The sequence below is a fragment of the Orycteropus afer genome, unplaced genomic scaffold, assembly GCF_000298275.1.
Source record: "Orycteropus afer afer isolate SDZICR_OR568_19922 unplaced genomic scaffold, OryAfe1.0 scaffold00067, whole genome shotgun sequence".
NCBI classification, from domain to species: Eukaryota; Metazoa; Chordata; class Mammalia; order Tubulidentata; family Orycteropodidae; genus Orycteropus; species Orycteropus afer.
The window spans coordinates 4127357-4143702 of record NW_006921654.1 but is presented as its reverse complement, the minus strand read 5'-3'; the positions used below and the strand labels follow the sequence as shown (position 1 = coordinate 4143702).

The 16346-nt window shown below is 48.9% G+C and overlaps 2 protein-coding genes across 2 annotated transcripts in view; one reads left to right on the top strand and one right to left on the bottom strand.

Annotated features, from left to right (window-relative positions):
• TSNAXIP1 (translin associated factor X interacting protein 1) overlaps positions 1 to 4803 on the bottom strand; it is an 11722-nt gene extending 6919 nt beyond the window's left edge. The window contains 2 exon segments of the mRNA XM_042780872.1: positions 3057 to 3156; positions 4687 to 4803. Of these exon segments, the coding sequence (XP_042636806.1) occupies positions 3057 to 3156; positions 4687 to 4803 (217 nt within the window).
• A 463-nt stretch (positions 4804 to 5266) lies between these two features.
• RANBP10 (RAN binding protein 10) overlaps positions 5267 to 16346 on the top strand; it is a 63671-nt gene continuing 52591 nt past the window's right edge. The window contains exons 1-2 of the mRNA XM_042780864.1: positions 5267 to 5576; positions 6321 to 6432. Of these exons, the coding sequence (XP_042636798.1) occupies positions 5342 to 5576; positions 6321 to 6432 (347 nt within the window). The 5' untranslated portion in view covers positions 5267 to 5341. The remainder of the gene's footprint in view (positions 5577 to 6320; positions 6433 to 16346) is intronic.

Genomic DNA, 16346 nt, shown 5'->3' with positions numbered 1-16346 from the left:
CAAAAAAAAAAAAAAAAAAAGAATTCCCTAATCTCACTAGTCACACCTAAGATCTCAGGTGTTCTTCCCAATGCCCTTACCAGGCTGGATGCCACCCTCTTCACCTCTCCATCACCATAACAGAAATCCTGTCTGTATCCCCCCTTTAAAATCAGGATTCAAGAAGAACTCTTTATTTAACAAATACAAAAAACTAATTATAGGTCATACGTAAGGTATTAACACATTTTGTCACTGTAGTTCCACAGTTAAGGTCCTTCTCTCATTGACAGGTTATATTTCTCTTGCTTACCACTGTATCCCCAATGCCTGGCACATAATAAATAAAATAAAGGACCAGTTGTCATTGATTTGACTCGAACTCACAGTGACCCTCTCTCTGTGTGTCGGAGGAGAATCGTGCTTCACAGAGTGTTCAATGGCTGGTTTTTCCACAAGTAGATTGCCAGGACTTTCTTTCAAGGTCCCTCTGGGGAGACTTGAACCCCCAACCTTTCAGTTACAGCAGCTGAGTGCGTTAACCATTTGTAACACCCAGGGATAAATAAAAACATGAGGAAAAAATATAAAAGGAAAACAAAAAGAGAATATGAAACATCAGTGTATGAAAGAGCTTAAAGCCTACCTATCAGAATTAGCTATTACCAAGCAAAGGAAGGTAAAAGATACTACTAACCTCCCAAGTGATACAATTGATGACACAGCAGTAGATTTATAAAATGTACTAAGCAGAAATAAAGAACAATATTTTTTGTAATTTATTGTTGTGGTTGTTGAGAATACACCCAGCAGAATGTACACGTTCAACAGTTTCTACACTTAACGACCCAGTGACGTTGCTCACAGCCTTGCAGTTGTACAACCACTCTCATCCTTCTTTTCCTAGCTGTTCCCTCCCTGCTAACATAAACTCACTGCCCCCTAAGGTTCCTATCGAAGCTTTCAAGTTGTTTTCTATTTGATCTCATATGTAGATCTTAAGAGAGCATGATGGTCAAGGCAGGCATTGGTTACTAGTTAAACTATTATTTGGTTTTAAGAAAACTTCAGGGGATACTTTTAGTTTAAAGTTTAAATATTATCTCAGGGAAATAATTTTTGGCATTCTTCTAATCTCCAGCTCTCCAGAAAGTCTGAATTCCATGAGAATTTTCAATTCTGTCCTCTATTTCCCCCTTTCGATCAGGATTCCAAAAGAACCTTCTTTTAACATATGCCAAAAACTATTAAAGGTCACACATAAGGTATTTTTGAACCAGAAACTGTCTTGAATTTGCTGAAAAGTTATTTCATATTATCCTCTGACCCACTAATTACTTAAAATACAACTTGTATAGAAATAAGAGATCTCTGGTGGTATAGTGCCTCAGGCATTTGACTGCTAAACAGAAGGCTGGCGGTTCAAACCCACTAGCCACTCCTCAGAAGGAAGGTTGGACAAGCTACTTCTGTAGTGATACTACCTCGGAAACCCATGGAGGGGTTGCTGAGTCAGATTCGACTCCACAGCAGTGGGTTTGGTTTTGTTTTGGTATAGAAATAATGTTCAAGTTACATGTTCAAAATGTTTGGGATGTGGCCTGAGTAGCACTTACAGAGCATTGACTTTAATTGTTTAAAGTGCTTTCATTATCGAGAAAGAAAGAATTCAGCTGCTGTACCCTGGTTGCTGGAAAAGAAAAGGAATAGTCAATCTAAAGGAAAACTTGAAAATAATAAACAGCAATTAAGAGGATCAACAAACTGGAAATATGAAAGGTATCAAATTTAAAAATCAAACTAGAAAAGTTTTTTGAAAGACTCAAAATTGATGTGATTGTTATAAAAGTAACTTACCACTGAAGGCGTCTGGGAAACTATTAAAGAAACATCTAACCCTGGTGAATTAATGATGTTTTTCAGTGTCAAAAAGCCAACCCTTGTGTTCTGTCTGCCGTTTTTGTTACATGGTTGCCCTACTTTGATCGCGGAGGCGAGAGAAAAGGCAGAGAACCGGTAGTTAGTGCTGGTTGCTGGCCTGGTTGTTAAGAGCTAGTGAAGAGCTCAGCTGGCGAGAGGATGCAGCCCAGTGCTACAGGGCACTCGATGCTCTCTGCTGCCTCCTGCCGGTGAACACGGGAAGGGCGGCCCTGAGGGAACAGTGCCCTCTGGAGGTCGAGGACGCGTCCCTTTTGCGGTGTAGAAGAAAGAAGGAAAAGACGGGCCATAGGTTAACCGGCAGATGGCACCTGAGGTGGGTGGGGAAGGGTCAGCCCTTGCCCCAAGTCTTCGTGAAGACTCCCCAAATCCTCCACAGAGGACACACTCACACAAGGAAAACCACCACACAGCCCACGGTGCTCCACCATGGTGCTCCACCGTGAGCTGAAGTTAAAAATTTGCTCAGTGTTTTTTGTTGTTGTTGTTGTTGTTTGTTTGTTTCTGTGAGATTTAGACATTGGCTGTTTGCTGACTAAATAATAAGAATCAACAAAAGATCAAGTAATCATTTTTATATAAAAATTTTAAGGAACAGGAATGGAGGAAGGACTTTTTCCTGAGGCTTTACTAGTGGCTATTCTTGAGGCAGTGCCCACAACGTGACAGGGAAGCAGCCCTTTAGCCCTGTCTTCACACAGCCACATGCAAGTTCTCAATCTCTGTCAGCCACTCAAGGACCCTATCAGGCACTGGAGGCACAAAGGCAAAATGCTAGTCTCAGCCCTGAAGTCTTTGGAAGATCTGGTGTGAACATCTCAGTGCCTAGCATAGTGCCTGGTACCTGGCAGGCTGGATGAAGAAATGGGGTACACACCAGAATGTTGAGCTGCAGGGGCAAGGTGCTTGTGGGCAGGGGGCTGATTCTCTGCCTGGAGAGGTCTGGGAGGGTTTTCTGGAGGAGGTGGGGCCAGTGTTCACACACACACCAGAGCCTGGTGGCTTGGCCTCTGTAAGCCACACTCCTTGACCAGGGCAAGGCGGCCCTGGTGGGTATTTTTCAGGTGCGTGGTGCTTTTGTACTGCAGACAGGGTCCAGTGGCTGTCATCTGGGGTTCCAACAGCACATTACCACTCACCAGCGTCCTTCGTTTCTGAGAAAGCTTGCGTTTCTGGATGCTCTCGGCCTCCTGGGCAATGGAGTCATCTATGGCCACTCCTGAAGGCTGCTGGTTTGATCTGCACAGACAAGCGGAAGGCTGTGGTGGCTGAGAGCTGTGAGCGGGAAAAGCGCCCATCTTCTGGATCCACGAGAAATGGCCTCTTTTCCCCCATAGAGCCAGACTCTGTGTCTTCTAGCACTGCCTTCAGATTCCCAGAGATGCTGGCAAACAAGTGCCTGGCTCTGGGCTCAAACCACTTTCCTACTTTGCCAGAAATCTCCTCATCACCAGAGTATTACCAACTCCTGCGGTAGCAGGACACCTCCACCATGAGCCCAGAGAACCCTGCGGGCCTATACTTCTCTTCACAGTGTATAGCTGTGGCTGTGATGACGGTTTCATATACATGACTCTGGTACACTCTGAGGGATTTTTTCTGAGTCGGTTTCAAATCTCTTCTAGACATAACTACAGTTTCCTAAATCATTCCTGTGGTGGCAACAACACTTTTTCTCAAGACTGCTGCCTGGCTCTTGTAGATTTATTTTAACTCTGGATAAAATACCTCCCTGTTCTCAGGGACCTTTGTAGACATTCTCTGTCAAGGCAGAAGACCCTGAAGAGCTAGAGTTTAGGTGAGATCAGGATTTTTGTACTGGGAATGAGTGCAATGATGTGCAAGAGTGTGACGAGAGTTTCTCACATTCTGCATAAATGTTCCCAACAAAGTTGTGAGGTGGGCTGTGTGGCCTCCATGTTTTAGATTTAGTAGGCCTGAAACATTAAGGGCCTTCTGTGCAGTCCCAAAACTAGAAAGGTACTCGGTCAACATTTTTGTTCTAATTCATGTTCTCTGTGATTTTCCTGGCCAATGGAGCTTGTTTGCAGTGCATAGAGGCTGCACCCCTGAGTTCAGGCAGGAGCTACCCGAGTGGCCCTGGGAGGCACCTGGGCCAGCCAGCACTTGGACATGAGTCTTCCAGTGAGTGAAGAGGTAGTTTATCTCTGTGGCTAAAGAGCTCAGATTCTGGAGTCTAACAGAGCTCAGTTCAAACCTTAGCTCCACTACTTATCTCTACGGGCTTCTATTTCTCCGTTTGTAAAAATGGTAAGGAGCTCTGTTAGCATAGTGCCTAAGGCACTTGACTGCTAACCAGAAGGCTGGTGGTTCAAACCCACCAGCCACTCGTGGGAAGGAAGATACGGCAATCTACTTCCTCAGTGATACTGCCTCGGAAACCCAAGGAGGGGTCGCTATGAGTCGGGTCCGACTCGAGGGCACATAACAACAACAACAACCATCTCATAGGCTTGTCGTGAGGGTTAAATGTGGTACAGAAAGCTCTTAGCACATTATCTGTGCTCAACACAAGATGGCTGTAATGACTAAGGATAAATTGCCACTGTCCCCTTGCTAGCACGTAAGGTCCTCACTGGGCTGACAAGTCAGCCCAGATTCTGTTTTTGCAACACTGCTCCTGTGGGACTAGAGCCCCAGGCCACTGGACAGAGGCGAGCAAGCTGTGCAAATGTCGGGACAGATGCCCCTTCCCCCTCCAGAAGTATTCAAGTTCTCTTCTCCGCCCTCGGCCCGGCAGGCGCCTACCTTGGTGGGGACGAAAAGCTGGGGTACTGAGGCTGCGGGGAGGCCATGACACTCCGGCGGTACGGCAGCCAGCACCAGAGGCCTGGGAAGCAGCCGTAGTGTACAGCCTGTCGCCATGGCGACCAGGCCGCAGCGGCCCAGCTGTGAGGGCGGAGTCAGGACTGCGCGCGCCCTCGAGCCGGAGTCAGTAGGCTGGAAGGCAGGCCATGTAGCAAAGGTGGACTTGGGTCCGGGAGCAACTCTGAGGAGTTTGTCACTGAAGCGAATTTGACCATAAAGACCACCTCTGAGGCACGGAGATCAACAACAGCCATGGGGGAGGGAGGTGAACTGAGAGGGTGGGGCCAATTCGCTAGAGGGAATTGTAGTTTTCGGTGTACTGAAGACTCGGTTGGACAGAAATAATAGCTGGGTGGATTTAAACTACATCTCCCAAAGTTCCAAAGCAGCCTGACTTGGGCGGTCCCTGGAGAGCTCTGGATTGTGGGACATGAAGTCCGAAATGTGGCAGGGCCTGTCCGTGTCCAAAGAGAGGTGCCGGACTCAGACTCGGTTTCCCTGCGGCCCCGGCAGGCTCTCTGGCTATTGGCTGAGAGGGGCGGATCTGGTCCCGTTCCTCCCCGCCCCCAGTGACACAATAGCAGCTCCTTCCAAGATGGCGGCAGCGACGGTGGACCCGGGAGCTGGGAACCCGCAGGCTGGAGACTCCTCCGGCGGGGGCACAGGGGGCGGGCTGCCGTCCCCGGGGGAGCAGGAGCTGAGTCGGCGCTTGCAGCGCCTGTACCCCGCGGTTAACCAGCATGAGACGCCGCTGCCGCGCTCCTGGAGCCCCAAGGACAAGTACAACTACATCGGCCTCTCCCAGGGCAACCTCCGTGTCCACTACAAAGGTATCGGTCACTCTGGCTGCGGGAGGAAAAGGCTGAAGCGTCTACGGGACATTTGTGCTGTGCGGCCCCTGTCCCATTACGTCCTTTTCCCGGCCCGGGTGCTCCGGGTTGGGCCGTAGCTGCGGGGTGTCCAGAGTGGTCGGGCTGAGCAGGCCGAGAGTTGACTGCCTGCTCTGCTCTGTTCTGAGAAACCCGAGGTCCAGAGAACTGCAGCAGGTGTCCAGACCCAGTGCTGAGCTGGACCATCTACCCGAGGGCGACCCTGCTTGTGGGCTGTTTCTGTCTCCAGCTGGGTCTTTCACCACTTTCTAGTTTCAGGAGTGTACCCACAATTAGTCAGAGGCCAGTGCACTTGCCTTCCTACCAGATTGGACCTGGGATTCTGTGCTTACTTGTAAGTGATGGTCTTTCAGGGCTACAGCCTCTTCCCACTGGTCTTGTAGGTGGGATGTCTGTATTCTGGAGAGACCACCATCAGCCCTGGGGAATCTTTCACATGCACCTACGCTTCTTGTACCCTTATTGTTGTCAGTAAGGGAGATGGTGCTTATTCTTAGGAGGAGATGAACCAAAAGTGGGAGGTTTACATGGTTGCTCAGCTGTTATCTAATTATCCCTTGGTGTGAAGGATTCCTTGGCCACCGAGGGCTGAGACTTTGCTGAAGTTGTCATGGAGCATGGAAGAAGGAGGCTTCCATTTGCCTTTCCTTCTTCTGAGTTTTCTTCCTTGTTCTTTCCTCTTAGGTCATGGCAAAAATCACAAGGATGCGGCCTCAGTGCGTGCCACCCATCCTATACCTGCTGCCTGTGGCATTTATTACTTTGAGGTGAAGATTGTAAGCAAGGGAAGAGATGGGTAAGCCCCTCATTGCCATTCTTGTGCCCTGCATTGACCTGTTGCCTGTGCTCAGAGTGAGTAGCCATCATTTGTAGCTAACGTGAGCTGCTGAACTACAGTCGACTATCTGTGTAGTCATGGGTCTGGGCTGCCGAGGGTTGAATGGTGGGCTGCCTCTGTTTCCTGACTGAGGGCATGGCCTGGTCTATGCGGTCAGCAGGTGGATTGGGGATGGAGAGGGAACTTCTTTTTAGTGATGATGTAATGAGATACCTCACAGGTAGCAAGTTTACATTAACAATTCAGTGACCAGAATGGGGTTTCCTCGACTAGAGTATGGTGTCTGTGACTTCCCTCCTTTCCCACCCTAGCCATATTCAAGGTTATTTTTTATGGCAATTAGTCATATGGAGCCCTAGTACACTTCACAAAGGTAGTAGAGTGCTTGCAGCATCCGTCACAGCTATGGCAGCCTCTGGCCTGTCCTCTCAGTATAAACAGCACACACATGGTCACAATCAGGTGACCTTATTGCTGAGAAACTTGTTTTTCATGCAGACACTTGAACACCAGATGGACCAGCTTTAGCAAGGTCCTCATTAAAGTCAGCATAAGGGAGACTCCCTATTTTAGGGTGACCTAAGCAGACACACAGGAGCCCTCGTGGCACAGTGGTTAAGTGCTCACATGCTAACTGAATGGTTGACAGTTCTAAGCCACCAGTCACTCCTTGGGAGAAGGATAGGGCAGCTTGCTTCTGTAAAGATTCACAGCCTTGGAAACCTTATGGGCAGTTCTACTTTATTCTTTAGGGTCGCTGTGAGTCGGAATCGACTTGATGGCGGTGGGTTTGGAAACAGAGAGGGAACACTGGAAGAATAGTTTTCATTTTTCTTCTCCCGCTCTCTCCTTTTTCCAGTGATTATGACAAAGCAGGTGTTATAAGTTGTGAAATAACACAATTGCAGCTGCCTGGGAAAGGCTTTTCTCATTAGACCTTAGCTCTAGTGCGGGAAGTTTGCTGTCCCCACCAGTGACCTTTGTGCCAACCCTGAATGTGTGTTCTTGAGCATTCAGAGCACTTCCTCTCTCCTCGGGACTGTCCCCCTCGTGGTGCATGCAAAAATCCCAGCTACGGACTGTGCTGGGGGCAGGACTGGCCGAGTCAGAACCTTGCCTGCTTCCGCACAGTGATGCCATCATTTTCCGGCCTGGGAGGGCTGTGTGGCTTTGGATAGGTCTTGGGGCTTCAGTCTCCTTGTTTGTGTTGTGGGAAAGTAGGCCAACATCTAAACTACCTTTTAACCCGGAGTTCTCTGATTCTGAAATTCTGATCATGGGAAGCTATTGCATCTTTCACTTTTCTCCACCATCTAGTACCTTTCCAGACGTTGTTGTTGGGTGCCATCCAGTTGATTTCAACTCGTAGAGATCCCATGTAATGGACCAGAACTGCCCTGTAGAGTTTTCTAGGCTGTAATCTTTATGGGAGTACATAAAGATGTATGGGAGCCAGGTCTTTCTCTTGTGGGGCTGCTGGATGGGTTCTAACTGCCAAACTTTCTGTTAGCAGCTTAACTGAGTGTTTAACCATTGAGCCATTGTGCCACCAGATGAAATTTATGTTATTGAAGGGCTTAAAGCTTCCATTTTCCCTTTCTACCATCTGATAAAAACACACATATATTTAATGTGCTTGAACTAAATAATATGATTGAGAATGACCTTTTAAAACAAACACCCCCAGAAATGGTTACCGTGTAGACTGAGTGTTGGTTGGTGCTGGAGTTCCGTATTGCCAAAGACACTGAGAGGCATTATTTAAACTTGTAAGGAGAGAAAAGGATTGTTTTGTCTCTAACCAAAACCAAAACCCATTGCTGTCAAATTGATTCCAACTCATAGTGACCCTATAGGACAGAATAGAGCTGACCCACAGGGTTTCCAAGGCTGTAATCTTTACGGAAGCAGGCTGTCATGTCTTTCTCCCATGGAGCAGTTGGTGGGTTTGATTAGAAGCCCAGTGCTTTAACCACTGTGCTACTAGGGCTCCTTGTTTTCTGTCTAGTCCTGTAAATTTTCCAAAGGGGTGTGTTCAAACCTAGAAAAATGGAAGCTTCTTTAACTGACTTAACATTTCAGTTTTAAGTGCTTCTTACTGTTGTTGTTATGTGCCATCAAGTCAGACCCGACTCATAGTGACCCCTCCTTGGGTTTCCGAGGCGAGGCGGTATCATCACAGAAGTAGATTGCCCAACTTGCCTTCTGAGGAGTGGCTGGTGGGTTTGAACTGCCAGCCTTCTGGTTAGCAGTCAAGTGCCTTAGGCACTATGCTACCAGAGCTCCTGCTTTTTACTGGGAAATGTGTTTTGTCAGATTGCCTTCCTGTAGGTGTTGCTTGTAAGTCTAAAGAAAGTTGGGCATCTTCTCCCAGCTTCTGACCAGTGGCTGTTGAATTGATTCTAACTCATGGTGACCCCACATGTGCTTTGGATATTAACGTAAAGGTTGATGGTTCAAACCCACGTAGAGGCACCTTGAAAGAGGCCTGGTGATCTGCTTCCAAAAGGTCACAGCCTTGAAACCTTATGGAGCACAGTTCTGCGCGCGCTCTATCTCTCTCTCTCTCTCTCTCTCACACACACACACACACACACACACACGGGCTCACCAGGAGTCCCAGCTTCTAGTCTCAGCATTTTTGTGTTAATAGAGTGTTAAGCTGTCCTGGCAACCCCAGCTTTAAAAAGGTTACCTGTCATTAGTACCTGTGGTGGCAGCTTCAGTAGACTGCTATCAGATGGCCAGAGTATGAATGTCCCCTCGCAGCTTCTTTAGGGAGCTCCTAAAAGCCTTCTCATGGCTGAGATGTAGCCAGGTGCAGTTTCGAGGAGGCCAAGGGCAGTTCCAGGACAGACATTCCCTTTTCCTGTCTGTGTTGGAGATGCATTTCTGATCCTGCTTTAGTCTATGACCCAAGTTAATTGGTTATGCAACTTTCCTGTGCTGTCTAGTTTGAGCCTCACGGCATCTCTGGGAAGTGACTGGAGCAGACGATGACATACAAGTTTGGTGGTTGAGCCCTGAGGTCCTGGGGTGTTTGGTGCGTCCCGTGGGCACAGGGTGTAGAATGTGCCGTGAAACAGCCTGCCTTGTCAGATGCGCTCACTCGAGCCCAGACAGCATCCATGTTACTGCTACCTGCTCCCCATCATGGGTGCCTTTGCACCCTTCCCTAGAATGAAGGAATGTCCATTTGGGTTCTTAGGGGACCACAGTGTTAGGGGACAGAGCTGAAAGGTACTTAGTGCCAGAGAAGCATGGCTGACTTTGATTGACTTACTGTCCCATTGAACTGAAACTTGTCTTTTTGTAGATTTGAATATGGGCCTTGTTTGTAAAGGGTATTTATTTATGAGCCCATTTGTCAGTGTTGCTGTTCTTCAGAATGGCCTTTGTTCTGACAATGTCTTTTGTAGGAGAATACACTAAACTAGTCTTATCAGAAAGGTTTCATTTTAGAATATTTATTGATACCTAGATTGTGTGCCAGACCCTATGCTGGGTACAGGGAGGACAGAGATAAAGCTAGCACCAGCAGGCCTGTCCTCAGGGAGCCTGTGGGCCACCCCAGCAGAGGATGGACTGAAAGGCTCCCTGTGAGAGAAGGCAGAGCCTGGCAGGGATGTGAGGGTTGATGGGAGTTTCCCAGTAGGTGACCTGTGTGGACCTGTAATGACTCTGGTCAGTGTCTAGCTTGTCAGGGCTGAGCTTTCTGGGCCCTCCGAAAATATAACCGAAAGCTGAGGAGGAGGGACTGTGTTTGAGCCAAGAGCTCAGTGCAGACTGATGGGTTTCAGCTGCATTTTGCCGAGTCACTAGAGCTTTGAACCCCGGGGAGCAGGTCTGGTGGGGTAGGGAGACATCAGAGTCTGTCTGTCAGTGGTGCCAGCAGATAGGGAGCATCCAGGGTGATCTGTCCAGGAAGCTGAAGAGGCCCTGAACCCAAGACTTTGTGGGAGGAGTGACTTCCTTGGGCAGAGCTCATGGACCTGTGGGTGTCCCTGGCTCTTAGTGATGACGCATAGAGGGTGTGGCTGGCCGGGCTGACATATGCTCCAGTGTGACCCTCAAAATAGACTGTAACATCATCCCAGCAGCAGAGGCCTCCTCTCATGTGATGGGTGGCTCTACCCAAGAACAGCAAGCCTGGGCTGGAGCACTCGATGGAGTAGTGGGGCAGGGTGGTGCTGGAGGGGACTGTCAGGTCACAGCCAGCCTGCCCTTTGCTCTCACCTGCAACTGCGTTCCTTTGGCCAGGCATCAGAGGACTCATTCATTAATTCCATGCACTGGGATGCAGCACCCATTGCTTTGACCTGATGCCAGGCCCGGGCTCCAGGAACACAGGTCTAAGCCCCTGCCATGCGAAGATCAATCTAGAGAGGAGAAATGTGTCTGTGCAAATGACTTCTGAGAGTGGTGTAGGAAGGGAAAATCCACGGTGTGGGCCAGGCCCAGAGGCGGTCCAGAGGATGGACTTCCTCCTGTATCTAAGGCTTCACGGGAGAGAGATGCTGCAGAATCTAGGAGGATGAGTTAAGGGTTTCAGGTGAATGTAGGGAGAAGCAGATGTTCCAGGCAAAAGGAATAAGGTATAAAAAGATGTGGACACAGCGTATGAGGTAGGCAGGGGCTAGATTGAAAATACCTTATGTTACCATGGCCAAGGCTTTATCCTGAGGGCAGTAACATTATACGGAGACTTTGGACCTGACCTTGCTTTTCAGACTAGAGAAAAAAAGATTCTGTTGGTCTGGTTCAGCCAGCCTCTTCTGCTTGAGAGTCTTTTCCATTATGGGCCAGGGGTTTTAGGTCTTTGACTCTAGGTGCAGTTTTCCTGTAGCTGCTTGTCTTTGCTCTGTCTTGGCTGGCCTTTCTCGTGTTTGGTGAGATGTACAGGTGGGGTGTTGAAGATAGGTACCCAAGGAGGCTCCTGGGAAGTGTAAGGACTCTGCTTATGTTGTTCTCAGGTATTTTTTATTTCACCACCTCCCGTTCGATTTTTACGCCCAGATGTCTCCCTCTCATAGGTCAGAATCACCCAAAGTACTTTTCCAAGGAGATCCAGAGAGGCACTCAGTCAGTTCAGATCTCTCCTACCATGTTCCTGGTCTGGAGGCCCATCTGAGCCCAGCCTCTCCAGCTCCCCTTCCCTGGGCTCCCCTTCCTGCCATTCCAGTCTACCCAGGCCGTGTGCATTGTACAGCGCTGTTGAGAAGGTTGGCACTCATCTGTGGACCTTGTCCTGCTTGCCCTGAGAGATAGGTGCTGTCCATGCTTAAGGCACGTACAGATGGTGCTTGTGCCCTGTTCTTCCTGCTCCCCTGGGCCTGATGGTCTCACAGGCTGATGCTGAGCTCTGGGCCGGTTTCCCCCAGATAACATGTTACACTGTTTCTGGAGCTGTGGGGTGCTCGGGGCTGGAGCATCTTAGAGTGTTGTGTTGCTCATCTGTGTTGAGCATTAAAGCCCGGATCTGGTTGGACACGCTGGGATGTAGCTCTGGCATGGGGTAAGAGGACTGGAGTCCACATAGTGTCTGCTTTTCTGGTAGGACCTGTTTCTGTGCTGAGCACATCTGAGCTTCCCTGGGGCCTCCTTGTTCACTGTTATGTTGCCATCAGTCTTCAGTCGGGAGGTTAAGGTGGGGAGTATGGCTGCTGCCTTCACAACTTGGGCCGTTCCTTGGTCAGCCAAGGATCAGCCTCTCATTTCAGCTTCCCGCTCCCATTCCCTTTGTCTTCTTATTCTCTGGGTTGTTTGCTCTTTCCCTAGATGGGTCACCCCATAAGGGAGATTCCCAGATGGTAGAGAAGCAGGAGCTTGTCTGTAGGGGCACAGGAGGATGGACTCAGCAGCTCTGGGGCAGGCTCTGTTGTACCATTCCTGTTCCGTTGGGGAGGAATCCAGGGCCCAAAGGTGGGTCTCTGGTCGAGAGTCATGTTGGAAGGAAGGGACTCATCACTGAGAGGAATGGATAACGCTGTGTCTCAATACAAAGAAGACCCTCTGCCTTTCCAGAAAGTCTATAAAATCCAGATGAAACGTCAGTGTAGGAGTTCCAGGAGCCTTGTTGTGACTGATATGTGCAGTTGTGGGTCTGCTGCTAGAAATGCCAGAGGACTTGATGAGGGCACAGTGCCCACAGCCCCTATGTCATGCGGGGGGCAGAGAATGGAATGCCCTGGACTGCACGGTGGAATGAGGGCGAGCCGGGTGCATCTTTGGCTTCCCTCTTACACCTCTCTTCCTCCCCTTCTTTGTAGACCTTACAGTTTAGGGGGATGGCTTGGGATTTCAGGGAAGTGTAGTTGAGGTGTCAGGGATGGCAAGTGTCATGGCTGAAACTCCTCACCAGCTCCTTACCTTCCGTGGTGAGCATTACTGAGTGACAGCAGTGCTCTTCCCTGGTGAGTCCAGACACGGCCTCAGAATGTTTCTCAGCGCACAGCATCCAGGCAGCTGCTGGTTGTTGGTTAGAGGTGGGCTCCAGGGCCAAGGTAGCTGGAAGATGAGAAGTGGAGAGGGGAGAAGGGTAGTTGTGCCCAGACAGGCACAGGGCTCAGTTGATCTCTTCTGCAGGACAGTGCCAAGGCAGAACTGAAACAGAGGGAGGACACAGAAGGGATGGTTTCTGAGTAGAACTGGTTATAACCACGTTTCTGAAGTTGGAATGGGCTATTTTATATTATGCTCTGTTTTCATAGCAGCTGCTGTGTCGGGAGTTAAAGCACACATTTGCTAACTGAAAGGTTGGTGATTCGAATGCACTCAGTAGCTCTGCAAGAGAAAGACTTGGCAGTCTGCTTCCATAAAGATTGCAGCCAGGAAATCCTATGGGGCAGTTCTACTCTGGCACAGAGTGTCATTGTGAGTTAGAATCAGCTGGTACCCAATAGCAACAACAGTTATTCATATCTGTCTATATGTTTTTAATCAAAACTATTTTTACTTTACATATAGATAATTTGTAATTGATAATTTAAAAGAATACAGAGGCACTTTCAACATGGGGCACAGTGTACAGCAGAGGGGACAGAAAGATGCAGGCTTAAACAGATGCATTGTTGTCATTAGGTACATTGTATCAGTAGCAGCCAGTGCGCTGGCAGAAAACAAACCAGTCTAGACATTTTAAGCAAGAAGGCGTTTAATACAGGGAATTTGATGCTTACAGAATCATCGGAACCTAGAGTTTCCATGTAATCATGAGTAAGGCTACTTGAATAAGACCTCCTGCTGAAAATGAAGAAGGCTGCTAGAGCAAACGTTATAAACCAACATACTCTAGGCCCGTTTCTGGGAGAACACCTGTAACTAGAGAGAGAAGGGTAATGTGTGAGTAACTGATAGTGTTTGCTGTGCCCACACCCGGCTGTGCTCCAGCTCTGTAGTTACACAGGGTCAGCGAGATGGAGGTGAGGCCCCAGAGCCTACTAGACGTGGGGTCTGATGGGAGCTCTCCCCCATGAAAAAGTGTACCAAGTGCCTACACCTTCTAGTCAAGGGCAGTGCATTTGGTTTTCGCACGTGACAGGCTTTTGAAAGTCAAAGCTCAAGGTGCTTGAGACCTGAGTAGGATCCTGCCATCCATGTAGAGAAACTCAGAACCCAAGATGTGGGAGTAAGCTGCCTTAGGCCACCCAAGGAAGCTGTTCTGTCCCCTTCCTGTCTGGCGGGCTCTCTGGGTGTTTTGATGGGGCTGGTGGCAGTGAGTGTACAAGAGTGTCGTGATCTATGCTCAGGGCCACCGTCCTCTAAGCCGGCCCATCCTAACTTCAGCCCCTTTGCCTTCTCCTTCTGACCTGTTTGACCTTGGATGGTGCATCTGTCTCTGTAACGTCTCCCTCCCAGGATAGTGGACAGAGTTGGAGCTCGATGGGTGAATTTATGGCTTCCTAGCAGAGGAGCAGGATGGGGCACAGCTCCTGGAAGAGCTAGTGTCGTGATGGAGGCTGTGGCTTTAAGCACATCCGTCAGGCTATGAAGTAAAATCCCCAATGCCACATATCAGCCCTCATTTCAGAGCTCAGTGACTGTGGGTGTTTTTCTGGAAAGGTCTCACAGGGACTGTTTTGTAACCTCCCTCCTAGAGATCCCCTCCATTGTGGAGGCTGTTGACTTCTTCATCTGGGGCAGGTTCTGAAGGGAATGAGATTGCCAGCCTGTTGAGTTGTGGTTCAGGTATTAGATGTCAAGATGAAACTGTCAGGTGAAATTCCAAGAGCTCCTCAGGGGTGTGGGTCAGGGGCAGTGGTGAATGGCCTTCTTACCTGAGGTTTCACAAAGGAGCTGGTACTTCCCTCCCTCATCCCCCAAGAACCAGCTCAGCCCCAGCCTTGGCACTTTTTTCTTCCCTATCACTTCCTACCAAGAGCTTTGTGAGTTGGAAGATACCTAGGTGTATAAAGGTGCTTATGGGCCTGCCAGTGCTTAAAGTCCACCTTCCCTCGAAGAAGGCGTTGATAGAAAGCATAAAGAGCTGGGTCTCTGCCCTTCACTTTTGTCATTGGTTATGTGCTTACAGGGAGGGGCTTCTTAGTTCTGGGCCTGACATGAGGCCACAGTACTCTGATCCTTTCCACTGTGGGCCCATTGGGAAAAGCCTGATGAGGCTCCTGCTGGCCTATAGAGGCATGGCAACGTTCTTGGTGGCTTGCACCTGGTACGGCACATTTGGAACAGTGATAGACGTTATTCTGCTGAGAGTCAAAGTCTCTAAGCCAGAGCTGGGATGAAGCGTAGGAGTCCTCTTGTCCAGCCTCTCCTTTTCTGATAGGGAATGTGAGATATATGGGTTGAAACCCAAAACCCACCGTCTTGAATTAGGCTGGAGTGTCTCAGCTCAGGCGCTCAGAGTCAGGGTGTGTTGTCTTCAGAGCCCTGCTGTGTAGTGTTCCCGCAGCTCTGCAACTCTTCAGATGCTTCCCTTCAGGAGGCAGGAAAAGAATGTCATCTTTGCTGCCAAAGGGGTTCCCTGTGTGGATGCTCCAGGCCATCTCCCAGGGCTGGCCTGGGGATTGCAGCAAAGGCATGGTCTCCTTCCTTGCAGGCCTTGCTCTGCATATCTGAAGAGTATGAGAGCCTGGTGACCTCAAAGCAGAACCCCTAGTTAGCTGGGGGAGCTGAGCTGAATCTGCCTCACTGTGGCATAGTCTCCTGAGGTAGCAGCAGGTGCCATGCGAGCTGGGGCCCAACTTGTCTGCTCAAAAGGAATTCTGTTTCCTGGTGCTCTTCACGGTGAGCTCCTCAGATGTAGCCTCTACCCCCCTGTCTGAGAGTCCTGAGCCTCAGGACACAGGGAGCTGGGTACACTGAGGAGTTGACTGTGTAGGCCAAACTGAAATGTTGCCCTGGGGTGATCTAGGGAGAGTCCAATGGATGAGAACCAACAGCCTCTCCAGAATGTGGCCATGAGTTGATTCTCTTTGTTTTAATCTATCAAATGAGTTATTTTGGGGGCAGAAAGCTTGTGAACCACACATGGAAAGGTACTCCACCAAATATCAGGAGAGATTGACCTATATTGACAAAACATTGAAGCAAAATCTTATTTCTGTGATTGGCTTATATGAAGTGGTGTCAAGATTTCATTGGTCAGGAAAGGTGGAAGTGATGTCAGATTCTCATAGGTCAACACAGGTGGTCTGATTTACAGGAAGCCTAGGCTTAAATTTTCGTAAAGACAAGTCTTGGAGGCATTGTCCACTTGACTGCCAATGTCATTTTGTCACCATATGACTCCATCAGCTGACTCTTTTTTTTTTTTTTTTTTTTAAATTGTGATTTGGGTGAAAGTTTACAGAGCAAATTCACCTTCCATACAGCAGTTCACACACACTTTGTCTCATGACATTGACTACAATTTA